The sequence below is a fragment of the Henckelia pumila genome, chromosome 2 (assembly GCF_033568475.1).
Source record: "Henckelia pumila isolate YLH828 chromosome 2, ASM3356847v2, whole genome shotgun sequence".
Taxonomy (NCBI): domain Eukaryota; kingdom Viridiplantae; phylum Streptophyta; class Magnoliopsida; order Lamiales; family Gesneriaceae; genus Henckelia; species Henckelia pumila.
In genome coordinates, this window is record NC_133121.1 from 147460893 (window position 1) to 147487846 (window position 26954).

General features: G+C 33.5%; 2 protein-coding genes and 1 non-coding gene across 6 annotated transcripts; 1 reads left to right on the forward strand and 2 right to left on the reverse strand.

Moving 5' to 3' along the window:
- Positions 1-7464: 7464 nt before the first annotated feature.
- Positions 7465-11190, reverse strand: LOC140881177 (uncharacterized). 3 transcript variants are annotated; one of them, XM_073286272.1, is made up of 9 exons: positions 10991-11183; positions 10720-10827; positions 10006-10067; positions 9644-9880; positions 9412-9579; positions 9225-9274; positions 8371-8503; positions 8081-8118; positions 7465-7838 (listed from the first exon to the last, which is right to left on the reverse strand). In XM_073286272.1, the coding sequence occupies exons 1-9, from the start codon at positions 11010-11012 to the stop codon at positions 7742-7744; spliced, it is 915 nt and encodes a 304-aa protein (XP_073142373.1). In that variant the 5' UTR covers positions 11013-11183; the 3' UTR covers positions 7465-7741. The 3 variants fall into 3 exon arrangements, 1 of the variants encoding a protein (XP_073142373.1); XR_012149847.1 differs by having other exon boundaries at positions 7739-7838; positions 8371-8489; positions 10991-11190; XR_012149848.1 differs by having other exon boundaries at positions 7739-7838; positions 8371-8486; positions 10991-11189.
- A 1572-nt stretch (positions 11191-12762) lies between these two features.
- On the reverse strand, positions 12763-12834 carry TRNAP-UGG (transfer RNA proline (anticodon UGG)). Its single transcript has one exon. It is a non-coding gene; the product is annotated as a tRNA-Pro (tRNA).
- Positions 12835-14227: 1393 nt separating this feature from the next.
- Positions 14228-26002, forward strand: LOC140880117 (protease Do-like 2, chloroplastic). Of its 2 annotated transcripts, none has more exons than XM_073284240.1 (21): positions 14228-14470; positions 15049-15195; positions 15547-15597; positions 16471-16544; positions 16751-16814; positions 17203-17247; positions 17418-17525; positions 20081-20158; positions 20795-20861; positions 21119-21177; positions 21397-21496; positions 22442-22521; positions 22797-22853; positions 23599-23702; positions 24321-24408; positions 24506-24591; positions 24673-24697; positions 24804-24875; positions 25165-25215; positions 25394-25454; positions 25573-26002. In XM_073284240.1, exons 1-21 carry the CDS (start codon positions 14285-14287, stop codon positions 25824-25826), a joined length of 1857 nt encoding a protein of 618 aa, XP_073140341.1. In that variant the 5' UTR covers positions 14228-14284; the 3' UTR covers positions 25827-26002. The 2 variants fall into 2 exon arrangements, with proteins under 2 accessions (XP_073140341.1, XP_073140342.1); XM_073284241.1 differs by having other exon boundaries at positions 15058-15195.
- The last annotated feature ends 952 nt before the right edge of the window (positions 26003-26954 follow it).

Genomic DNA, 26954 nt, shown 5'->3' on the forward strand with positions numbered 1-26954 from the left:
TCATACCCCAAAAGTAGAATAAAATAGCCAAATAATTTCAAGCCCTCTTTACAAAATTGGTCCAACGACATAATCCTCTCTTGGTGACGGAGATGGAAGCTCGGTAAGAATAAAAACTCACAAGCCGAATTAAAATAAAAATAAATTAAAAAATGAAATGCCTTGTGTATTTGCGAGGCAAATCTGTGTTAATGTTAAAGTAAGTTGTTGCTTGTATAATAATTGCAACTGAAACTAATAAAATTTGAAAAACCAAAAAAAAACAATTAAATCGGAGAATCGGAAAAGACCTTTGGATTCGGGAATTTCTACGATGCCAAACATTTCTCCCAGAATATTCGACCCCTTTCTTGCTCACTCATTGCCCAATCCTCCGGCGATCTTTCTTGTGCCGCCTCCGCCTCCGCCATACATGATCTGCTGCCGGAGTATTGATCAACGACGCCGTCCTCTTCATCGCTAATAATAACTTCCTCTTCCACTCGACATTGTTCATGAATATCCTCTCCCAAAAAACGATCGTAATCTCCAATATCCACCGCATCAAGCTCCTGTTGCTCTCTCGATTCGTAGCTACACGACTGCGCATCATCATCGTCATCCTCCGCCGCGCCGGCATCAAATCCTCCGTGAAAACAGTCGATCTCCTCGGAGTCTCCGCACGCCTCGAATAAAATGTAAGCCGATGCATCGAATAAATTAACTTTTCTCATATCCATATTAATGAATTGGAATATATATTTTCCCCCGATCGATCTTCTGGCTTCAATTCATATTATCAATTGAAAAAAGAAACCAGTCGTAAATATATATATATACAAAAAATGAAATGGAAGGAAAAGGGGGCGTGGGGTGCGCTGTCTTGTTTGAATTATGGGCCGACCTTTGTTGATAACTTAAATAAAGCACATGTTCCACGAATTAAGAGTCTCTTCTGGAAGCCCAAAAGTGTGCTTGCTTCAAACATGAGTCCAACGTTTTATTTACGATACACGCCACATTAACAAAACCAAAATTAATTGAAAGACGGCCTGGCCTCACATGTTACGTACGTTGGCTTCGAAATTATTATTATTTTATAAAAATAAACATTTATTAAACTAATGCGATAAGTCCCTATTTACAATGCGAGTAAACCAAACTGGAATTACTCTATCCAATCTTGCGCCATAGTCATCCTATTCAGGGACGGAGCTAAGATTAAAAATTACCTAGAGCTGGTTCCGTCCAACATTAAACTATAAATTATATAATAAATTAAATAAAAAATCGATATATGATCTTTTGTTTAAATATTAAATTGATGGTTTTTTTCTCTTAATTTTATGATTTACCCAGCTGTAAATTCAAAAAAAATTCAACAAATAATAATTATTTTCCAAATGTCACAATTATTCAACTTTCGATTTTTTTAAATAAAAAAACGCAATACAAGCTCAGTAATAATTTTATATCAATATTTTCAAATATCGCAATCAATAGATTATTTTCTCAAAGTTCGCAATAATAAATTTTTAGGCTAAAAATCCAAACTCGAAAATTTATAAATACACTACATTATATTTTAAACAAACAAACACATTGTGTTCCAAAAGGTGTAAATAGAGAATCAGATATATATTTAAATAATCTAAAATTTAAAATCTTTTTCCTTTGAAATAATTATTAATTTATAATAGGTTGGCAGCTTAAAAACTTATGTTTTAAATAAAAATAAATAAAATAAAAGCCTCAGCAAGTAAATTTAAGGAGATTTCGGTCAAATTATGTGAATAAATTGACAGAAAAACTAACAAATAAATGTTTCAAAATAGGGTGTATTGAAATTGAAATTTGAAAATTGAATGGTTTATTAGCATATTAATTAATTTAAAGGATTTTATATTTCTTTTGCAAATAATGGAAAGGCTAGATGAAATTTTCAATTTTTTAACATAGGGCTACAAAACAAAAAATAAAAAAATCAACACTATTTTGTTTTTTTTTTTGTTTTTTTAATTTAGGTGGGGCTGGAGCCCCCCCTAGCCCAAGGGTGGCTCCGCCCCTGATCCTACTCATGTGATAGAATTGATAAGAAGGAAGTAGAACCGTCAATTTGGCTTAGACCCGCTCGATCGGCCTGTCCCGCTACGCAATTTAAGTGAGTTAGGTTTGAAATTTTTTCAACCCAACCTAGGAGGGCCAACCCAGGGGGATGCGGGCCTGGGCTGGCCCATGGGCTCTTTTTTCTTTTTTCTTTTTAGGTGATATGTACATGTATTTTTTTTAATGAAAGTTGTGAATTATATTGTATTAATTATTTTATGATATATGATTTGTTCATGCTTGCTTTTGAATTGAAGATTTGTTTCCATCTTATAAGACTCTGTCTAAAGGAAACAAATCACTCTACTTATTTGAAGCGTGAAAGAGAGAGAGAGCAAGAACGAGAGAGCAAAAAATATACACAGAAACTGAAAGAGAATAATTCTGAAGAACCAATCCATCGAAGATCCGATTGAAGAATTCTCTCTGCTTTCTGGCATTGTTCGATAGTGTCGCACAACTCTGGCAGACAATATCGTGGCCACTGCCTATGGAAGATTTTTCTGGCTTATTCCTTGCGGTTGTGTTTCTGTTTCTACACCCTTTGATTTTTCTATATTTGTTTTATAGTTATTAGGGTGTGGGTTTAATATCTCGATTTGTTTAAGATATTTGATTTTTGTATTACACTCTTTCGTTTTTCTTAAAATCTAGGATTGATTTTAGAGTGGTTCCAGTATTTCTCAACGTGTTGAGAGATCTAACTTTGATAGGTTTACTAGGATTGATTTTTGTAATTGAATATTACTTTGTCCGAATAATCTTTTTTTTTGTCATAAGACAACGCACAAGTGCTTGCTTGTGCTTGTGCACAATCACTCTTATGTTAATTGTTTATTATTTTATAATTATTTCCGCTGCATTATTATTCGTGACAATTCATTACATATTGAACTTATATATTTTCATTCGAACTTGTTAAGTTTCAGGAGGTTTTTTTCTTTGATATTGCCAACATCATAGGACAACATCAACGTGTTTAATTGCATAAGTTTTTGTATAATGTCATGTTGATACCTTTCAAGTGGTATCATATACTTCTCCTAACGGCACTAAGAGTCGATTCAAATTTTTCTTTTTGACAGGTACATTATGGAAGTACGAGACTGTTACAAGAATCTGCTACAAATCTCGCAAGAATTTAATGAATCAGATTATGTGAAGAGTCTATATCTCTTGATTGCGAAAAAATTTGGCAATTACTTGAAGAAAATCAAAGATAAGAAATAAATTGAGCAAAAATCCAGGCCTCTATTTGCGCCTACACCTTTGAAAACTCACCGGTCATCTCCTTCTCAGGGTCATAATAACTTGAACAAGTTGAAGTACAATTTTGATCCCAATAAGATTGAATATGTTCAATGTCGTGAGTGTTCGGGATTTGGGCACTATGCTAACGAATATGCTAATAGAATGAGGAAAGGAGTGCTTGCATTTTTAAGTGATGATGATATTGATTAGGGATGGCAAAAGGGTCGGGTTTAATTGAACCCAACCCGATGGAACGGGTCTAGACCCGAGCAAGCGGGTCCACATGCGGATCCGGGGTGGGTCTCGGGTTTGACCGGACCCGTCTCGCCAAAAATATATATATTAATATATAAATATAAAATATATATGTATATATATTGATATGAATCTTGTTAGGCATGAAAAACAAATACGATTATAATTAAATCACACCATCAATTCAATAACACAAAAAAATTCTAGTTGTTGTCCTGTTTTTTGAAACAAGTAAAATTTGGTTATTCACCTATAGTTTATAAGAAACTAGCAATAAATAATCACGATAAACAATTGTGATTCAAGTGAACCTTTAAAGAACTTGTCTTTGATAATTCACGATGAAAAACAATCGACAAACGCCACAAAGTTGTTAAACTTTGATAAGTTTGATTTAGATCGAACAAAGCAAAAAGCTTCAAGTAAAATTCTAGAGAGAATTTTGGTTGATAATAATCAAAACTGAAAAATATTATATTGAATAATGAATATATCTAGTTGTTTTATATTACAACTTTGAAAGGTAAAAGATAACGTAAAATATGCATAAGATAGTTTCCTAATGGATCTCAAACACTCAAAAATAGGAAAAATATCAAAAAATATCAAAAATCCCCCGAACACACACAAATATGCCGAAGTGTGTGTTTTAAACGTCAGGCGCTGGAGCACCAAAAATTCAGCGTTGGGTGCCAGTGAGGCACTACAGTGCCCCATTTTGGGCATTGGGGCGCTCCTGCTTCGGCGACGAGCGCTGGGGCTCTGTCCTGGCATCAAAATCTTCATCTCTTAACACTTTAATCATGTTGAAATGATCTCCAAATTGACTTTCATGCTCCCCAACTTGGTTGTCATGAATCCCAAATTCTTAGGCCCCATTTGATACCATTATTAATAATTCATGTATAAAATTATTCTGTTCAATCCTTTGTTCTTCTCATCATATTATTTATCCATCTATTAATTATAATTTTACATCAATCAAATCATTAATTATTTATCTTACATCAATCAAATTATTGAATTTAAATTACTATATTACCCCTTATAAATAATATTATTTATATATTTTTTATTTTTAAAAGGATAAAATGGTAATTTATCATTTTTATATAAAATTTAATCAATCAAATCAAATAAACTATAATCTATCAATCAAATCAAATATTATATTCACTATCATTTTTTATTAATTTTTTTTACATTACATTATTTATCTATATATTATTTATCTCATCACTCATACCAAACTGAGTCTTATAGTTTTGATGGCAAGTCGTTAGACACTTCTTGATACAACACGAAGCTTTGAAGTGTTTCTTTAAACATCTTGTTTTGTCCCCTATTTATTGATCCAACAACTCTAGTGGATCTCATTTCTTCATTGCTTGATAACTTATAGAGCTATCCATGATCGCATCATATATTAATAATATATAATTATATTTTTATATTATATAATCAATACTTTATCCGTAATTTGAGTTTATAATATTTTTAGATTGAAATGATTTTAATATAGTTTTTGTTCGAGGAAAGTTGTTTAACTTCACTTCTGTTGTCATTAATTCCTTGTATGACATGCCTGATGTAGAAGAGGGAAATCACCCTGATATCCATGAAGTGATTGTTGTGCTCACTGGTGGTATGCTCAAGCAATGACCTGATCGTTTTTTTGCAGCTCAGCTCATCTCTTTCTACTCCGTGCTTCATAAAACAGCTGTGAAGAACTGGACGCCTTCAACAAATTCTATTGCGGTGACAAGGCCACATGTGTTCGTTCTTTATGCTATATGGACTGGAAGCCCCTTCAATTTTGGGAAGCTTTTTTTTCGGACAGTACTTTAATTTGCTGATGGAGGTTTGAAGTCAACCAAGTTGCCATTCCCATCTCTGATATATGGGATTTTGAAATCTCAGGGGTTCATCCGAGACATAACTGAAGAATTATCTGAACTATCTGATGATCTGAAAGTTGCTGCAGCTTTGCTAAGAGGGAATAGAAAGCTTGACCTTCCTTGGTCTGAAGATACCGCTGCTATTACTGATGTTGATGTTGTTCCTGATGTTATCAACACGGGAGACAACACTGAAGCTACTGAAGAAACTGTGTCTCAAGAATCCACTCTGGATTTCTCTCTCTCAACAATTCAGGCTCTCATGGCTCATGCTGTGAAGAAGATTGCCCAAGCCCAGGAGGACTTGGAATTGCATGGAGCCCTGTTAGCTGATTGTCGTGAGAGACTTGGCATTTCTAGCTAAAAAAATGGGAGAGAATGCACAAAATGAGGCTGGTCCATCTGGGAATTAGGATACTAATGAAGAGGAAGATGAAGATCGAGAGGGATCTGATAGTGATCAATTTTAGATTGATTAGTGTCCCTCCATTTTTTTGCCCTATCTCATCTTCGCTTTTTTTTATGATTAATATATCTATTTTTGTTTTGCTCTAGTTGTGTGCTTTAATTGTTACATTATAATCTTACTAGACTAACTCTTCTACCGTACTTATGATCTACTACAGGAATAATAGAATCTCTAAGTGTTGTTGTCCATGTTATCCGTCGTGTTACAAAACGAGGGACAACACCTTCAAAGAGAGACTTACTATTCAGGGAAAAAAGTGTTTTAAACTCATGGAGAGTTTATGTTTGAAACTGTTTGTGCTAGTTTTGTCCAAAAAGACAAAAAGGAAGATTGAAAAGAATTTTAATTCCTTAAAATATCTTACCTTTGGTTTAAATAGATTATGATTAGATTTTGCCTTCTAGACAAAATTAAAATATAGTGTAAATAGTATATGATTTCGATATTGAATATGATAGATATTTATTTTGATAAAATTATATCTTGATAGGGAATATAAGTGATTTATCTTTTCTATATATAAAGAATCTTCCCCTTAGACGCCATATTTTGTTTTGTCAAAAATGCCCTTATGTGATATATATTATACTTTTGATTTCTTTTGTTTGTTTTTTTAAATTTCGATATTTCAAATTATAGATTAGTCCCTAAATACTTTTTACAACTATGATATATCTCCGGTTTGAATATAAATCAAATTAATTATAAAAATATTATAGAAGCACGCAACGCGTATACCAATACACTAGTGTTTATAAAATATTGTCAAGATATGATTTGATATACATGATAGAGTTTTATCCCTACTTAACATTGTTTTCTTATTCATGTAGGACTCTATCGAAGAAAATCCATCTATTGTTGAACTCAATTCTATAAATAGGATTTCTGCGCACAATCAGATTACGGGAAAAATTCACAGAGCATCATTGTAGAATTCCTATCGAGAATTTGAAGGTTGGTGAAGCCAGATTTTGCAATTATCATTATTGTTTTGCCCGAGTTATCGTTGGTGTTAAAAACATCGGAGATAATACTTAGTGCGTAATGTTGATCGACGATTTTGTTGTTATTCAAATTTAGACTTACGGGAGTTGCATCTGATTTTTTTACTACTTTATTAGTTTAGGATGCAATTTGATTTTTCAACCTGTTAAGAAATTTAGTATTTACTGATTTTCATAAATCACTAGTATTGGTTTGTAAGATTGATATACTCTTTTTTAGTGATTCTTTCGCCATAAAGCACGAGCACAAGTACTAGTTACTTGTGCATAATTAATTCTTGTCTTATTTATTTTATTTATTTATTATTATTATTTTTCGCTGCATGTTGTCTCTGGTGTTGTAACATCGTAGACAACTCGAACTCTACTAGACAAACTGTGCAAGTATACCTTTCAAAATCAATAAAGTTGGCTTTTTGTTTTTGGCACATTATCGTTGAACGAACGTAAAATCTCATTTATAAGGAATTTTTACAGTATAATGATGAACATTGAGAAATATCTAAGAATAGCAACCTACTTTATCCTTATTCTCCACAAAATTATCGGTAAATGATTGTTTTTACATTTAAAACGAGGATGTAAAGGCACAATGACTCTCCAAAGATATACATCTATTGATAAACGTACAACTAAAATGAGCCATATACTTGATAGATCGATGAAAACAAAAACACAAATCGTGAATCTATTTTCAATTAGACGCCAATTACTACTTTTTAGCAGGCATCGATAAAAAATGTTGCTTGCATCAAATATGAAAATATTTTCATGGCTTAAAGAGCCTTTAGCCCGGCAAACTCGCGCAGCTTCTCGCATAGTATGAAGGTTATAGTCGTCTGTGGACCTAATCTTGCGAAAATTGCAAAACCCCTGGCCAATTTCAAGATGTTATCAAATAAAACAGGACATTATGCAAAGTAAGGCTATAAAGATGAAAAAGAATGAGTTTAGGAAAATGCGTAGGATAGAAAAATAAAACAAATAGAGACTGATCCAGCCAGAAGCACAGAAAAAATTGCCGCCTCAAATAAGGATAAACCCAAGAATATGAAAACTGAACATATATGGGGTGGATGGTGGGGTGTGGATTACTGGCTACACATTGAACTTACCCTTTGTAAAGACCCCGAGGACCTTCCGTTAGTAGAACCTGGAATCAAAAACAATGTGGTATCAGACAAGCAGGCTAGCATACCACCATCCTTGGCATTTCAAACATCTTAGTACATGTCAAAATTGTATCTTAAAACAGCACGATTACAAGTTTTCAACAAAAGCGAAAACCAAAACTAGTAAATTCTGTTGCATAGAGGAGGGCGGCTGTGATTAATCAAAGAATTATCAATCCACGAAAGATAGAAATATAAAATGAGGATAAATAAAGAAGCGAAAATAACACAACCTGGTATGCACAGTGGATTCCATTTTTGTAGCTTCCAACTCTTTTAGATTCTCTTTGCAGCATGAGTCTGGTTTTGACCATATCAATGGGTGCGGTCACAATTGTACTCACGGTACCTGCTATCATACTTGCACTTTATATAAAGAAATCTAGAGTCAGAAACAGCTGAGTGTTGTGATGTAAAAGGTTACATTCTACACTCGTACCGCCGGAGAATATATCACTTCATAGACTTGAAGTATCAAACATGAACGTCAAACACTTAGATAATAGCTGATGTAAATGAGAACATTTCAGATTTCTAAGGGTTTTCCTGACAGAACTACTTATCTCTATATCAATTTATGTTATATATCATAGCACAGAAATTTAAGTTGATGACCAAATCCTTAGGAATAAGCTAGTCCTCAAATTTCTTTGCTCCTTGCCTCTCCAAACTTTTCTGAAGTTTTTTCTCACAAAAATACGTCATTTCATTTTGAGGCACCGAACAATTTAAGAAGGCATATGACATCAAAGCCCTTGCATTGTCTCATACAGCCTTATTGGTTCATTTAAGATTAAAGTTATGCATGGAAAAGAACATACATCAACACTTTGAGGTAAAACAAAAGAAGAATAAAAATGCAGTTGTGTAAATTTAAGGGCTGTCTAGTTCCTAAAATATCAAAATTTCATGCTTCCCACCAGAGTATGCAGTGGGACTTTTCAGTGGCAGCACAACTGGAACATCATTTTGCTTCAAATGTGACACATACAGATTTTGTGTGGTTGAAATGATAAACCAGTGTCAGACCAATTAGCATAAACAACCCCAAAGAACAATATAACGGAAACAAGGACTGACGGATTACCAGAGATGAAGGTAAAATCCTTCCTGAAGAGAAGTCCGTCTTGTCAAAGCCTGCATTTGCGAATTGTGAAGGTGAAAGGACCATTTCGCAATATATTCAAAATTAAAATTAAAATTAAAATCAACTAAAATAGGGGATGACTGCAACATAGGCAATCAGAAGTGAGAATAAATGGTGAGGACTTAACCCTCTTGGACTCATCATATGTCACCAGTTGTGATGCAGTCAATGCAGCAGCTCTGGTCATTGCAGGCGCAACACCCTTCCAAAGAGCTGTCACCCCCTCTTCTGAAGCAATTTTCCGTATTTGCTCAATAGGCCCACGAGGGGTTTTTGCATTCATCTGCAGTCGTACCTAAGAAAAAGCAGGAAAGTAAAAATTTCCAGAAAAAAGGTAAATAAACCTTTAAATTTAGTACCTTCAAAACTTCCACTGGATTGGTGAGTGCGGTTGCAACAGCGCCAGCAAATCCACCCGAAAAAATCTTCACCAAGACATTGGTGGACTCAAAAGCCAATTCAGAGACATACTTTGATGGTTCGTATAATCCTAAACGGAGACCTCCATAAAGAACTGACCTCATTAATGCAGGAGTCAATCCCAGGTACAAGGACTTCAGTCCTTCATTCTTGACTACTTGCAAAGAGAGTCTTCCCTACATGCCGCCACAAATCAATACAAGAGTTAGGAATCTCTCCTCCTACATCTAGATTATTATGAAACAAGAATTTGTATAATTTAATTAACAATTAACAAAAACATAAATTCATGATTACACACCATGCCAATCAATGGACCTCGCTGGCCAACAAGTTGCATTTGCAGCCTAACTTTGAGAACATCTGTATTCAAGTATTAGCTAAATTATGCACTTGAAAGCAAAGGATAAAACTCAAGTCTCAAACTAATATGTCTAATTGATGGGCCACGTAAAAAATAACTTGGCCAACTGAAAACATATTTTTAAGGCTCAACCTACAACCTGTGTTTCACTAGATTTAGAAGTTTGATAATATCATGGTATGAGATGGATAATTGAAGGTGAACACTTTTTCCCCCAAAAAACAAATCAATAAATTTGCGAGTTTGTTAATAACTGAATATGAACAACTTAGTTTCTCCTATTGCCGTGTAGCATCCAAATAGTAATTCACAAATCTCGACCACAGATAAAATTGGGGTTGATAGAATTTACAGTGTGTTGTAAATATGCAAATAGTGCTGCAAATTTTATATGCATCATCAAAGGAATGAAAATTAAAGCTGCCAGAATTCAGAATTCTTAATCTGATTAGGATTGGCCAAAAAAACTGATTCGAGTGCCCATGTTTCCTGTCGACCAGGTATCCAGCCACAAAGTAAGCTTAACTATAAAACGCATGGTGTTTGTCATGAAAATACTAAACTATGACAACACAATACTGAAGAAACCTTGAGCATAAATATCAATCAAGCAAGAAATTTGGAGCAAAAGTAGAGGAACGTAAAAACAACCTAAGGGATGAGTAATCCCGGTTGCTGCAGCAACAGACATTCCACTAGTACCGAAGTGATACATAGCGTAGGACGGCGAGACTCCCCCCCATTTTGATCTGCCCGATCCTAGCATTCAAATTACAAATCAGCAACGATAAATTGCATAATCAGAGAACAGAAACAAAAGAACGCGAAAATGCAAACTGCAAACAAAGATCTGACAAATCAGCTGCCAAAAAAAGGAACCAACTTGAACCAAATTATTCTGAAAATGGAAATGGTTTGTTACCGGAAGAGGAGTCGCCAGCCATTGCTATTAGATCGGCGAAGTGAGGCAGGCGTCTGCTGTTTCAAGCTTTTTGGTGGAAGAATTGTTGGATGAGGACCGTTAAAAAGGAGCGGCGGATTTCTCTGAAAACCGCCGGAGGAAAAGAAGCGACGCCATCCATGTAGTACAGGCGCGTGCTTTGCGCCCTTTGTCCGTATAATCGCATTGGCCGGGGGCAATTTTGTACTTCTCGATTATACACAAATATTCTGTTTTTATTATGTCTGGAATGGAAATATTTTAGATACATAAATTATTTACACATATATTCTATAAATTAGCCAATAAGCACACACATTGTGTGTGTAAGTCATAATATATAAATATAATGTATTGTATATTTAATATATTTTTTTAAAATTTTAAAGAATTTTGTTTATCCTTATTTTTGTGTTATGGATTTTTTTTTTCCAAATTTATCAAAAATTTAGTTGTTGTAGAAATTCATTTTCAAAATAAATTGATGAGAAGCGAGATGATAAAAGAAGTTATAAGAGAAAAAGGTGGGAGGAGTGGGTAAGAGATAGAGTTGAAAAGAGAATGTAGAGGCATAAAAGGAACAAATTGAAAAAAAAAATCACCATGACACCAAAAAACAGTTTATATAGGCATATCACACTTAATAAAATAAATAATAAAGATATAGAGTTTTGTTATGCTGCTCATATATCACGCCCAACATGTGGTGACATTCAATCATTGGATGTACAATTCATTACATCCAATGATTGAATGTCACCTCATGTTGGGCACATTATGTGGACAGCATAACAAAACTCTATAAATATAAATATAAATATAAAGTAAAATGGATTTAAATAACAATATTATTTGATGGACTTAAATTCATAGTAATTTACAATAAAAATAATATTTTTGCCATAAAAATTAATATTTTAATAAGGATCAATTAGAAGATCAATCTCACAAAATTTATCTGCGAGACTGTCCAACCAGAGTTTTTGTAAATATTTATATGTTAATTAATATAACGAATGTTTGTGTAATAAATATTTAAAGATACCGTTTGAAGTTAAAGATAAGATAATAATGCATAAATAAATAATCGAATATAATCAAAAAATTAATAGTTAATATAATATTTGATTTGATTTATAAATAATAGTTTGTTACGTTTGATTTGATTGATTGAATTTTAATAAGAATATAAATTCACATTTTGTCTTTTTAATAATTAATAATAATAAAATATGAATATTATTATTTATTGAGAGTAATATTGTAATTTAAATTCAATGATTATATTGATGTAAGAATAATTAATGAAACGGTGTGAAAGTAGGAGACTAAATAATTATACCTCATATAAATTTATCTAGGGTAGTTTTTAGAAAACTCCTAGAAAGCACTTCTTAGCTTCGCTTAACGAAATTTAGAAAAAAAATTCAAAATTTTTTGTTAAAAAAAAGTTGAAAAATGCTTCTTAAAAATTATCTATCACAAAATTTCAAAAGTCTGGGAAATAAAAGTTGAAAATGCTTACTAAAAATTCTTACAACACTAATATAATCCCGTGGAGGAAAAGAAAAGAGAACAAAAATGAAATTTGGAAATAGAGAAACAAAAGGCAAAAGAAAAGAGAGAACTGGGCCCAAGAAAACGACAGTACATGGAAGGAGCCCAATAAAAAAATTAGAGGGAAAAAAAGCCCAATAAAATTATCGGGGGTACCAAGTCAACGCGTTGCGAAAACTAATTGAACAAAAAAGAATGGGGCATTCCGAGAATCGAACTCGGGACCTCTCGCACCCAAAGCGAGAATCATACCACTAGACCAAATGCCCTGTTTGTGTGATGTAAAGTTTTATAAATAAAAAAATATGTTTTTGATCAAGTATGTGTGTATTTGAGAGCACTCTCTTTTCGGGTCAATTGGATCTTTCATTCTTGAGTGGCTCTGGCCTCCGTGGCTGAACTTGTGAAATCTCATTTTTGTAGTAGACGTTGGTACGTTTTCGTTTGTTTTGAAGATCTTATATAAATCTATATCTATAATTATAAAATGGGATGACTCAATTAATATTTACAGTGAAAAAAAAAAAATATTGACAATAAAATAATATTTTTTATGGGTTGGAAATTCGTTTATAAATTAATGTGTGAAATGGTTTTACAGAAGTTTTCTGTTTTTTTATTAACATCTCGAGAATTTTATTTGCTCATTAATCAATGATACCAAAAGAAGTTAAGAATCTTCCGAAATCAATAATAATCACTAAACACCAAAGTCTTCGGGTAATTTTTTAATTTTTGTTTTTGTTTGTTTTCATGTTATTGATAGAGTGTTAGATTGTGTTTAAAATTGCTTATGGGAAGCACTTTTGAGCTTATACGCAACCACAAAAATAATTTTTGTTAAGAAAAAACTCAAAAAAGTGCTTTCTATAAACATTCTCAAATATTTTCTTGATAATCTAAGAAAATTGTAAATCTTTTTAACTTTATACTATATATATATATATGTTGTATTTATTTTATGCAAATAAAAAAATTTGGAAAATTAAAATGCATTAAAAAAATTATATATTTACACTTATTTATTAAGTATATTTTAACACGATAATAAATTATTAAAAATATTTAATGTATTTTAATGACTGTAACATATATTTTTATGTTATGGAGTCAATGTTTTTTTCCATTCATTTTTTTAGTATAAGCATGAAATTTGAATGGAAGATGGCTTGACATCATTTCACAAGTCCCGAGAATTTTATAAATAACTAATATAGTTGTAGTTAAGTTGAATAATTATGGAATAACATATAGAAGTAAAAGAGAGGAGCAAAATTGGAAACAAAAAATAGTGTCCGCACATATGCGGTTTTTCTAGGTATCTCAATTGTTATAATATAATAAAGATATTTGAATAGCATGTTTATTAATATTTTAATATATAATAATATAACAACACTTTATAATAACTAACTTATGATTATAATAAATAAACAAAAACTATAATCTTTTTTATTTATTTTTTAAAATTTAAAAATAATTAAAACATTAATTTATTTTTAGATATAACATAATTATTTATGCATACTATTAAACTCCCTATTACTTATTTATATAATAATATATATTGTTTTTCTTTTTTTAAAAAAAAAAAAAAAGAAAGAAAAAAAAAGCAGAGGATAAGGTAATATGCGCAATAACACTCTCCTTGTTATTGAATTTTATTGAAGTTCCATTCCACAGAAAACTCAGCTGCATTGGCATTGCTGTTATTTTTACATGGCAATCGGAGCCGCTAACTGCTGGTTCTCCGCTTCAATTCCTTGCATCGACTCCCGTCTCTCGCTATCTTCCAGTAACCTTTTGTGCACTTCCCGCAGACCTTACATATATTGCGTTTCCGAGTCTTCTGAATCTCCCGTCCAAGAAGCATCTAAGAAATACAAGAGGAGATTCGTCAATGAGGTACTCCAATTTATTTGCTTTATTGTTTCTTTTGTTTTAGCAATCTTCGTCAATTGAATGAACGGTGTCGATTCTTGAAATTTATTTAGTGTTTGTGTTTTTGAAATCATGGATCACTCATGAAGAGACAGTAGCACGGAATAGTTCACACATATTTACTTTCTTTGAAAAAGATGGATTCTTGCATTAGATTTTTCGAAATAATGCTTCATCAAGAGAACAAATAGCACTAGCCTGTTTTGGTATTGTTCTTTAAAACATTACATGAAAGCCCAGTTGAACAAGCTACCGAAAAATGTGTTATATTTATCTAAGACGCACCATTTCCTCTTTGCTCGATTACTTTCTTGCAAGAGAATTCTTCTTGAATTCAGTGTAGACACCTGAAGCGAATTGATACTAAGCTTATGAAGGTTGAAGGTAGCGTGTGGGAGAGTTTCTACAAAGCATTTTCAGCTTTCCCTTTCAAAATTTTGTTAAGAAAAAGTTGAGTAGTGTTTCCTAGAAGCTCTTCCAAATACTACCGAAGTACTATAATTACTAGTTCATGGTTTTATAGTTTTGATATTACACAAAAGTTTCAACAGAGATCAACTGAAGATAATACATTTTGGAAGTCAGACGGTAGAGGTAGCAGGAATAAAACCAGATTGTCAGCATTTAAATCAATTGGTGTGCAGAAGAAAGGGAACAAGGGAATTCTGGTTGATTCGAAGGAACAGCAGGTACTTATACGCGGTGCCCAATTCCCCAGTCCTTCTTAAATCTCAACTATGCACAACGCAATTATATGGCATTTAATCCTATATTTTCTTAAATAATTTATTTATTTTTCATTGAGAGAATTATGAGGCAATGCATGGAACCTGAAACTCTCCAGTTTGTTGTCAAAAAGGAATAGCAAAATATAGGATTTGGTCAAAGTTGTCCAGTAATTTGCATGCGAATGTAATATAGTGACGGTATTAAAATCTGGTGGTACTAAATTTTGGCAAAAATATATGTTTCCATTATTTGAAGCACTTTTGGTAGGGTGATAATTAAGTTCTTTAAACTTAGTCAGTCATCTATTTTAGGTAGAGGCTGATGATCTTCAAGATGCTGCTTTCCTTAATGCTGTTGTTAAGGTAAGTACATCATCTATTTAAACGTTTTGAATACAACTTTTGGTTCTGGTTCTCTGTTCTTTCCTCACAGAGTTGTTGCTCAGTTTTTCTCTTATTATTTTTCGTATGAGGGGCAATTTTTTTCTTCATTCATCCCACCTGTTCTTGCAGGTTTAATCTTTATATATAGCCACATAGCCTTTATCTAAACATTCATACAATTTACCGGTCACAATATGCCTTTCTAGTGTTACTCTGCATTGTGACTAGTTAAACTGATTTCTTTGTGATGCTTTAGATAAAAGATTGAATTTTTTATAACCTTTCCACATGAAATATTTTATCATCTGTCTCTAATTTTTGCAGCTTGTTAGGACCAATGTTTATAGTATGCTACAGTGCTTGTCTTCCCTACAAGATGCTCTCCTCAACGATCACATTTTACCTTGTAGATAGATGAATCATTAAAACATGTGTTGTATTGCAGTTGCTTATATATGTTCCTTGATCAACATGATTAAGTGATGTCTCTTGCCAATAACTACTTTCGGGATGAATTGTAGTAACATACATTATACTTTTTCTTTGCTTTGTGCTAAAAATATGTTCTTTCTTTGATGAAGTTTGCTTAATGGTGTTAATTTTTATTTTATTATTGCTTAATGGGGTTGACGACTTGTCAATGTTGTCAGAAATATATATACGGTTGTACAACAAAAGAACTGTTCCCATGACCATGCTTAAAAATGAATATCCTTTTTCAGCATTTACTCGTAAGAGTCCCTATGAACAATAAATTTATCAATATTTTGCATGTCGTGATCTTCGTGCTGATTTTTTTGGAAAATCATTTGTTTTACAGGTTTTTTCTTATCCCTTTTTGCCTCTGTATAGGTTTATTGTACTCACACAGCACCAGACTATTCACTTCCATGGCAAAAACAAAGACAGTATACAAGCACCGGAAGGCATGTCTGAGTAACATTTTTTCATGTGTTTTTTTCCCAGAAAATGTGACTTTTACTTCTCCTTCGTTCCCATTAGCACCTTTTTTGTGTCTAAGTTTTTTGGTGCTCAGTTTTCTCGAAACTAATTCAAAATCATTTCTGACGAGCGTAATTAATTTTATTTCATTTTAAAATTCATCATGATAATTTTTTATTCTATTACACAGTGCCTTCATGATCGGGGATGGTATGCTTTTGACAAATGCACACTGTGTTGAACATGATACACAGGTAATATCTGAAGATTCTCCGCTTTAACACTTTTCTCATCAGGATTCACAATACATATGGGCTTGATGCATTAAGTGAAGTGAAATAACTAGCACATGCATCAGAGACCTAAAAGCAAATTCGTCATTCAAACATCCCAAATCCAACGAATTTATGACAAATTTTGTGTCAAAACAATTTCGTCATTCTATTTGATGCTTTCTCTTCATGCTCTCTAGCATTCATTGTATGCATGACCTTCTACACTTGGTCTTGAAGGTTTTTTTGTGCTCTCTGGCCGCAATTCGGATGCTGCGTATTGTTATTCTGCACATCATTTGTTTCATGTCCTCAGGAGCACCAGAAAAGTGTTATAGTTATTTGATGGGTACTTTTGATATGATTGCAGGTCAAAGTAAAGAGAAGGGGGGATGATACGAAATATGGTGCCAAGGTAGCTTCTTTAGAATTCAGTCAACCACGACTGTTGTGAACTTTTTTTTTCATACTTCAACTGATAAAGCCATTAATAAAGTATGATCTCTAATACAAACTGTATGTACACTAGCCTATAATTTGATTTAATTATTGGACTTACTTTCTACTCAAATTGTGTCATTGTAGGTTCTAGCAAGGGGTGTAGAATGTGACATTGCTCTGCTTTCAGTTGAGAGCAAGGAATTTTGGGAAGGATGTGAGCCTCTTTACTTTGGGCGCTTGCCTAATTTGCAGGTTCACTTGATCATATATCTCTATCTAGGACTAGTATTGTAGCACCGTTACCTAGGACACTACCGTTGATTAACTAATGCATGCATGATAAAAAATAGTTTAAACATAAACCATTACTCATCATTATACTAAACAACAAAAAATATCTGAAACTGCAAATGTTATACAACCCCGCGAAATTGAAATAGAAAATAACTTAAATCTTTACAACCATATCGAATAATGTGATCTAAAATCCCAAAATATTAAGTGGGTACCTCCTCATACTAGAAGCCGATCTCGTCTAACCCTTGCTCTGATCGTCTGGCTCCTCTAACCTAAGACATATCCCGTGGCCCGTGGGAAAAGGTGTGTAAGATAAACCCAAGGACGTGAGCGGCCTAATTGTTTAGTACGTAAAAGTACAAGTATACGAATCTATATGAAAACGTGTATGCAAAGTATGCTCGGGTCACTAATGATCAATACTAGAATCGCATTCTCAGTCTAGAGATGCCTTAGTTTGTAGCACATTGCTCCGGAGAACTAGTGGATGACTCCCACACTTAATCAGATCTTGTATCTGAAATGTCCAGGATCATTGTAGCATCTGTGGATGGCTCCTAGTATCTGATCGTCCAAAGGGTTGAGCGGCCCGTACTAAATCAAGGCCATCTCAAAGGATAATAGACTTAACGTGATATGCAATCCAATATATATTTATATCAAAACTGTAAAACAAGTATTATGTGATAAACAATTATGCAACACATAAAAAATTTATACTTAGCTATCTCAGCCAGTATTTATGTACCTTTAACTCCATCCTAGAAATGTCTATGCTCTGATCCAGACATTTTCAACAAAGGAGGTTATTACTAACTAGTCAACGCTAGGGGTGCACATGAGCCGAGTCGAGCTGAGAGTACCATACTACTCGAGCTCGACTCGATCTGAATCTTTTTTACTCGAACTTGATTGTGTGATCCATTTCAAGCTCGAGTATACATCAAATTATTCGAGCTCGAATGTCTGAATTTTAGCATATAGATCTTGAGCTCAAGTTGGGGCTTGGGCTTGGGCTTGGGCTCGAGCTCGGGTTTGAGTATGTATTGACAAAAATATCAGATATTTTTCATAATTCTATATATATATATATATATAGATATATAAATAATTGAAACTTGAACTTGACTCGAAAAATTACTCGAGCTACTCGAACTCGACTCAAGCTCGGTCAAATAAAGATCGAGTCGAGCTTGACCGAGTTGCTCACGAGCTACTCATGAGTAGTTTGACTCACTTACACCCTTAGTTTGTGCATATCTTTAGACTATAAACATGCTCTTATATTATACCATCTTTTCCCCCAAACTATTGCCAAGGCTTTCAGATTATACATTCGTCCGTTCATAGCCTTTGGATATGCTTGCCTTGCCGGCTGATCCTTGAGTTGCTGTCGCTAGAAGTGCTTCTCGCAACTTGATTCAGCTATAGAAACCAACTAAAAATACTAAAATCCAAGCTAAAACCGAGATAGAATATTGTAAATGTTGTGCTGAAATTGAATCTCAAATTTCCATTAATTAAAAACTCTTAAAAAAAACCCTTCTCTTCGGAACATAAAAAATCCATGATCCATCATCTCCCATCAAAATCCTTCCCTTCGATTTTGAGATTTATGTGTTTGTAAAAATTTGAGAATTTATGTGTACCATTAAATTGATCATATATATTTTTTTATCATAAAATGATCATATATATTTGTTATTTAGCCTATTAATTGGTATGTGATAATTAAAATTTTAGTAAAAATTAAAAATGTTTTTTCCACGTTTAATCTCATATCAAACCCTTTAAACTTGTAAAACTTTAAGCTTGGACTCAACACCTTGACATACTTCACGTTGTTTAGAACCTTTCTAATACCTAATGAAATTCCAAAATAACCCGGTCACATTTTTGGCTCTAATGTGTATAATTTTGTTGTTAAATTTGACTGTTTCTGGAAAACAAAAATGATTGTTTTATTTATTAAATTATGATTTATTTATATTTTCATTTTGTTTAATATGACGGAGTGTGCTTAGATTTTCATGTTTCATGATTATAGAAAAATCATCTTAAGCTCATGTCATATTTAATTTTGTAAATATCATAACTACATCAAAACTTTCGAAACAAAATATGTTCAATATATAATAATGCACACACGTTATGTGTGCTCAGCCGCTAGTTTCTATAATTTGTGCTAACCTTCAATAACGACAACATATTCCATTATTCCTTGTGATGGACGAGTGCCATCCATTCATAACTGACGCGTTGTGTCTTTTTTGTGAAGTGTTGAATTGAGAATCTGTGTACATTCTTTGTTCCTCACCATTGCGGGACACATTAAGTTGAGAAACCAAAAGGAATGGAATTGATATATTATACGATGCAGTATATGGCATGCATATTGATGAACTTCCAAGTGCATACGGAATCACATCTGTTTGTTTTGATGTAGCCATAAAGGATAACTTCAGTACCTGTCCTTCACAGCTTCATTACTTTACCTATCAAATTTGCAGGATTCAGTGACTGTTGTAGGATATCCACTAGGAGGAGAAACTATATCAGTGTCTAAGGGTGTAGTATCAAGAATTGAGGTCTGTTCACTCTATAAACATCTCAGAGTATTTATTTTTGACCAGAAATTGTCATTTCATTAAGGACTTTGATTCCTTGGCCTACATCCGAAATGTAACTTTATTTTTGTTTTAGATAGTGCAATTGCTTGCTCTTTCTTTTTTGTAATGAATTATTATTGGGAATTTGATACAAAAATTTCATTTTGCGTATTTTCTGATAGACAAAAAAAGTGTCCATGTCGTTTTTATTGGCAAGATGATAGAAAAAGTGCCCCTTGATGTTGGAAACTTGGTGGAAATTTGTGGTGGAAGTGTCTAACTCTTGCGGGACGAATGACTGAATAATTCTTGCACTGCTCCACATTTTGTGACGATCCACCAGAGGATTTTATGATAAATTTTGACTGGGACATAATTGTTTGTTTCTATCTTTGGTGAACACTTACATCGGTTTTTAACTTTAACAATTTTCTCCTCTAATGACCAAATCGCTGGCTTATTCACAATTTATGTTCTATAAGTTTGCATATCCGTATAACAAATTTTCTGTTTCAATAATAAAAATTAACAGTAGTTATAATGTTAACTATCTGGGGTCTTGTATTTATAATTTAGGGCTTGCAATATTTGTTTATGATTATCATATGTCTTCAGGTTACATCATATGCTCATGGATCTTCTGAGTTACTTGGCATTCAAATTGATGCTGCCATAAATCCTGGTAAGTGTGTATTACTGTATTATAAAACTAGTAATTGTTCTTTTTCAAGGGAACAAATTCGTTGTTGGTCAGATGTGCCATATATTCCAATTCGCTTTTGTAAATACAACTCTGGTTTTGGGTTCTTAGTTATTTGATTATGGTCTTATATTTCTTTGGTTTTTTTGTTGCTAATAATATGAATATTTCTGCATTTTTATCTTGTCACAGCACTGTGCTTTGTCCCTGCTTTTGCTAATCATTAATTCATTATCTAGGCAATAGCGGCGGCCCCGCATTCAATGACCAAGGGGAGTGCATTGGAGTGGCATTTCAGGTTTAATTAGATTTGACTGTTCAAATATATCAACTTTAGAGTTAGATGTTAACTCTCTTTATTTATCAGCTTCGCCGTGGGTATCATCCTTTTTGTGCGATACGTTTTCTAAGTTATCATGTGTAGACTTTATGTCATGACTTTAAAGTGCTCCATGGTCATAGTTTTGTATCAGTGGTTTGCTTATAACATCAAATTCTCAGAGGACCTTACCTTTAGGTATACAGATCAGATGAGGCTGAGAATATTGGCTATGTTATTCCTAGTACAGTTGTATCTCATTTTCTTGAAGACTATGAAAGGAATGGGAAATACACTGGTAAGGCTTCATCCTCGTGAATGTTAATGTGTCACATTTGGTGTTATTGATATTGATGTTTCATGGTTTTTATAACAAGTTCAAATGCCTCAAACTATGATGTATGTGAGAAAGAGTTATTCAAGCTATCAAGCTACCTGTTACGACATTTCAGTTATGATTAGGTTTATCAACATAAAAGTTTAACCTGAAAAGCAGGAAAAGAAACTGGGAATGTCATTGCGGAACTCTTATAAATGTTGAGGTACATTCCAGGATATTTTTATAGGCCAATTTTGCTAGACATCTTTATGAGCGGAAACCACATTATTCATCATCAAAACAGTTTCTTATTTTGCGCATATGTCTGCTAGATACATGTGCTTTTAAGCATTAAGGTGAGTCTCTTACCTCCTATTTGCAAAAGCATAATTGTCAACATCTCAATCCCGATTGTTGGACATCAGGATTGTTAGTTTTGTCGGTTCACGCCCTCCCCAGAAAACAAGTTGAATTTTTTTATGAAAGAAATTAACAATAAAATAACTATATCCTTTCTCCCTGCCTTTTTTCAAGTAGACGAAAAATTCACGTAACCATTTGAGTCATGTACATGCACATTGATTAGGGGTGAACTCAGCCATGTTTTCATGCTTCATCAGATGGGGCCACTCTTTAGAAATTTGAGTTATTTTTGTATGAGGATTAGGCTCGCGGAGTTAAATGAGCTAATTTTCTTCCCGCGGAGTTATGTCCTTTCTAGAGTTATGCCTAAAAGATGTGGCACCGAGAAAACATCAAGGTCATTTAACTCATTTTACATCTATTTGTTTTTATCTGCTACATTCAGTTTTGCCGTTTGTTTATGTACAATACTCTATCTTTTGTAAGCATGTGGCGGAACGAAGTGTGTTAGCTTCTGTTACTTGTGATGGATTGTTTAAAAATTCCTTTGCATAATGTCAGGATTCCCTTCTCTTGGAGTGCTGTTGCAGAAATTGGAGAACCCAGCTTTGAGGGCATGCTTAAATGTTCCCTCCAATGAGGTCTGCCATTTTTCTTATGAACTAGAAGGAACGTAGATTTGTATCCTACCGTTTAAAATTATACCATTTGGGTGTCTATACACAAAATTATACTGAGAGCATTTGACGGGTATTGTGTTATATTTTCCGATGTCGTCGGATGAGCAGACCAAGTAGTATTATTTGAGTGATGATCCTCGACTGTCCATTCAAGAAACTTGTTTTCAAGATTTACATTGATACAGAAAAACTTCAACTATGGTATTCCTAACAACCAGAAAACTGTTCGTTTTCAGGGTGTACTTGTGCGGAAAGTTGAGCCAACCTCCAATGCTAGTGATGTGTTGAAGGAGGTATGTCTACCTTCATAAGTCTTATAGGGATTCCTGTTTCTCCTTTCTATGTTGGTGGGTTTGCTTCAAATTATTATTTACCTTAGTAAGCCCTCACCCAAGTTACTTTGATCTTGTTGTCCATGCTGTGTGTTACTCCACTTTCATTCAACATCTGACACTGATTTTTTCATGTGACTGATGAACTTTTCCACCTTTCGTATTGATGCCTTTCTTGCCTTCCCATGTGCTTCAAATCAATTATTAATGTTCTTGATTAGATTGTGAAGCTCACAGTTCAAGTTTTGGTCTGTCAATTCCTCAATTGCATTTGCTGGTTTCCTGGAAATAAAATGTTGAGAAAATCCTGATAAAAGGAGCCGCTGCATTCTTCGAGACAAAGTTGATTGTATAATTGCCACAAAAAAAGATTGAATTATGTATATCCTAGTTCATGTTAACATACTTGATTTGTGGGAATTTTCATATATATGAACTGACAGGTTTCTGGAAAACTCAAGTCTCACATTAAAAAACTAAATTAAAATTTTCGATGTTTAATGGAAAAGGTTGGTCGGATTGTCATAGTTTTGGTGGGTTTTTAAAATTACTTACATAAACAAATTCAAGAAAAAAATAGGTAAATGGGGTTAAAGAGCTAGTCTTTTTATCCTGTCATAACCTTGTCTACTGTCTACCAGTATCAAACAGTGAACTATAGCTATGTTTCACATCAAATAACATTTGTTTCCTGTTTTTCTTCCAGGGGGATGTCATTGTAAGCTTTGACGATGTTTCTGTAGGATGCGAAGGGACAGTACCGTTCCGGTCAACTGGGCGTATTGCATTTCGTTATCTTATTAGTCAAAAGTAAGGTTACCTTGGCTAGGAACTTGATTTCTTATATCCCATCATGAGGTTGATCTTTGTCCGCTTGCACATCAAGCGATAAAAGAATATCAATTTTACTCCCAAGCCGCATAATCCTTTTCCAACAATATATGTTAGTCTGTAACATGAATAACTTTTCTGTGTTTCTTGTATCATTCTTGTAAGAATTGGTGGACATGGTGGTTCTATAATTTCATAACGGACATTCTCCCCTTAAACTTAGACCTCTCTATGAATACGTCTGACTGAAGCTCAAGTCTAAATTGATTATCTGCAATTACATTTGAGTTTCTATAACATGAATCTTGTCAATCTAATATCAATATATCGTACTCTGTTAGCCGCATAATCCTTTTCCAACAATATATGTTAGTCTGTAACATGAATAACTTGTCTGTGTTTCTTGTATCATTCTTGTAAGAATTGGTGGACATGGTGGTTCTATAATTTCATAACGGACATTCTCCCCTTAAACTTAGACCTCTCTATGAATACGTCTGACTGAAGCTTAAGTCTAAATTGATTATCTGCGATTACATTTGAGTTTCTATAACATGAATCTTGTCGATCTAATATCAATATATCGTACTCTGTTAGGTTTACGGGTGATGTTGCAGAGCTTGGCATTATTAGGGGAGGAAAATCAATGAAAGTTCAAGTAGTTTTAAATTCACGAGTTCATTTGGTAAATTTTTTTTAGGGGTGGCTGGGTTGACTGTTTACCTTTTATATTGATTAATCTCTGATACTAATTTATTCTTTTCTATTATTTTTACCTGAAGGTTCCTTACCACATTGATGGAGGCCAACCTTCATATTTAATTGTTGCTGGTTTGGTGTTTACTCCTCTTTCTGAGCCTCTGATCGGGTACATATTTTAGATTTGTTCATTTCTGAGATTTGCAAGCATATGAAAAACTTATATTGTTGATTTCTGGGTATTTTACAGAGAAGAATGCGAAGATAGCATTGGGGTATAATTTATCTTCTTCTTTCCTTCTATTATTCTTACATCAACGCGGAAAACATTATCATGTATTGCTTGAGTTTTACGGTTGATTAGCTTTTTCATATGTTCAGTTGAAATTGTTAACAAAAGCACGATACTCTATGGCAAGATTTGAAGGAGAACAGATCGTAATCTTATCACAGGTATGAAAATAGCCAGGCTTCCCTCTTTTAAGAATTTTGTTCTTTCGTTCCAAAACCTTTTGAGATCGCTTCTGGACGCGTGTGGACAGTCATTTAATCAGTTTACGCAAAATGGGAACCCTCCATCAATTGTCATCTTTGAACCCCATCGAGGATCAAATTGAAAGTTTTTCAAGAAAATCAAGGATCATTGGCACCTTTTACCAACAAAGAATAATAAATTTTACAGTTCTAATTCCTGTGTGCAGCATTTTGTGGCTCACTGTTTGTTTTATTGTTTTTGGTATAGGTGTTGGCAAATGAAGTTAACATAGGATATGAAGATATGAGCAACGAGCAGGCAAGTAAAAAATACATACTTGAAATGCATATGGATGCTAGAATGGAAGGAAATTTCGTTATGGGTGACGAGAAAAGTTCAGGGAAAAATTTCATATGGGATCTACCCCGTTGTGTGCATGTGCTACATATACCATGATTTCTGGATTTCAACTAAACTTAAGTAGGATCAATGACAGGTTTTGAAGTTAAATGGCATTGGGATCAGAAATATTCACCACTTGGCTCATCTGGTTGATAGTAAGTGCTACTAACCACTTCATCGCCTATATATGAATTTTCTTACAACAGACCTGAACCGCTATTAGACTCCGCCATCACTGTCTACTGAACGTTCGCGTATGTATTTGTTGATCAGCTTGCAAGGATAAATATTTAGTCTTTGAATTTGAAGACAACTTTTTGGTTGTTTTGGAGAGGGAGCAAGCTTTAGGTTCATCAACCAGCATTCTCAAAGGGTATGGAATTCCATCCGGAAGATCAGAGGATCTGTCAGAACCTTATTTGGACTCCATCGAACAAAAAATCGATGCTGTGATCGATCAAAATGAGTATGGTGACATTCCTGTCTCAAATTCGGATATTGGTTTTGATGGTCTTCTTTGGGCTTAAAATTCAGAGCTTTTACTTACATTTTTTTCATAATTATTTGAATCGCTTTTTCACAGTGTTCTTTTTCTTTTCCAGAAAATTTTGCCAGAAATTAGTCTTGTTGTATTAGTGATTTTAGAGAATAAAGGATCTGTAACTGTAATTCTTTGTGATTTATAGAAATAAAATGTAATCGCTTTTCCATGTCATATGCGGCTACAGTGGTTTTTTCGGTATTGTTAATGTGGATTCTTGAAGTTTTCAGGCAAGAAGATCATGACCATTACATTACCAACCACATCACTTTGCTATTTACCAAACACCCAAAAAAAAAAAAAAGGAAACAAGGACTCCAAAATTTAAAAATAAAGATAAAAAATCTTGAGATTAAAAAAATAAATTATCCGAGAACTAATAGCGTGCCTCATTATCTACGTCCATCACACGATAGGGGTTTCAAATACTAAATCGGCACAAAAAATAATACAATGAGTACCGTTTTTAATCGGTTTGTTTAAGTTCGCATTTCTTTTTAAACCGAAGAGATGTTCATTACAGTTGAGTTTCGGTATTAAGATCTTATTCTGAACTTGAGATTTTGACATTAAATCAGCTTATAAGTCATCGACAAGCCCACCTTCATATAATCATATTTGTGAAGGACAGAAATGTTGATTAACAATCACGTACAAGTACAACCAACAAATCCAACTATACAAGAGTACGAATATATAAGCACTGGCTCCAATTTAATGGTTATTCGAGTACTGTACACTAAAATTCACCTCACAGTATCTCAACAGTTATACAAAATTCCCCTTTTAAATATCACATGTAAGGCTGTATATTTAGTTTACAAACACTTTTTCGGGCTGAGTGTGTACGTAGCACAAACTTTGCTCACTGCAATTTGCCTGACTATCTTGATTTGCATATTATTGTGTGAATATAACATTTACTTAGTATGCACAGAAGAGTAACGATTTTGGATGAAGAAAAAAAAAAGAAGAAAAGAATATGGAATTTGAGCGGTATGCAGCTTTGAGCAGTGGCGGACTTACATGGTTCCGAAAGGGTGTAATATTTTTTTTCAGATTTTTATTGTGCAACCTCCTCATCAATAACAAAATAGTCACCTCCATTTTGACT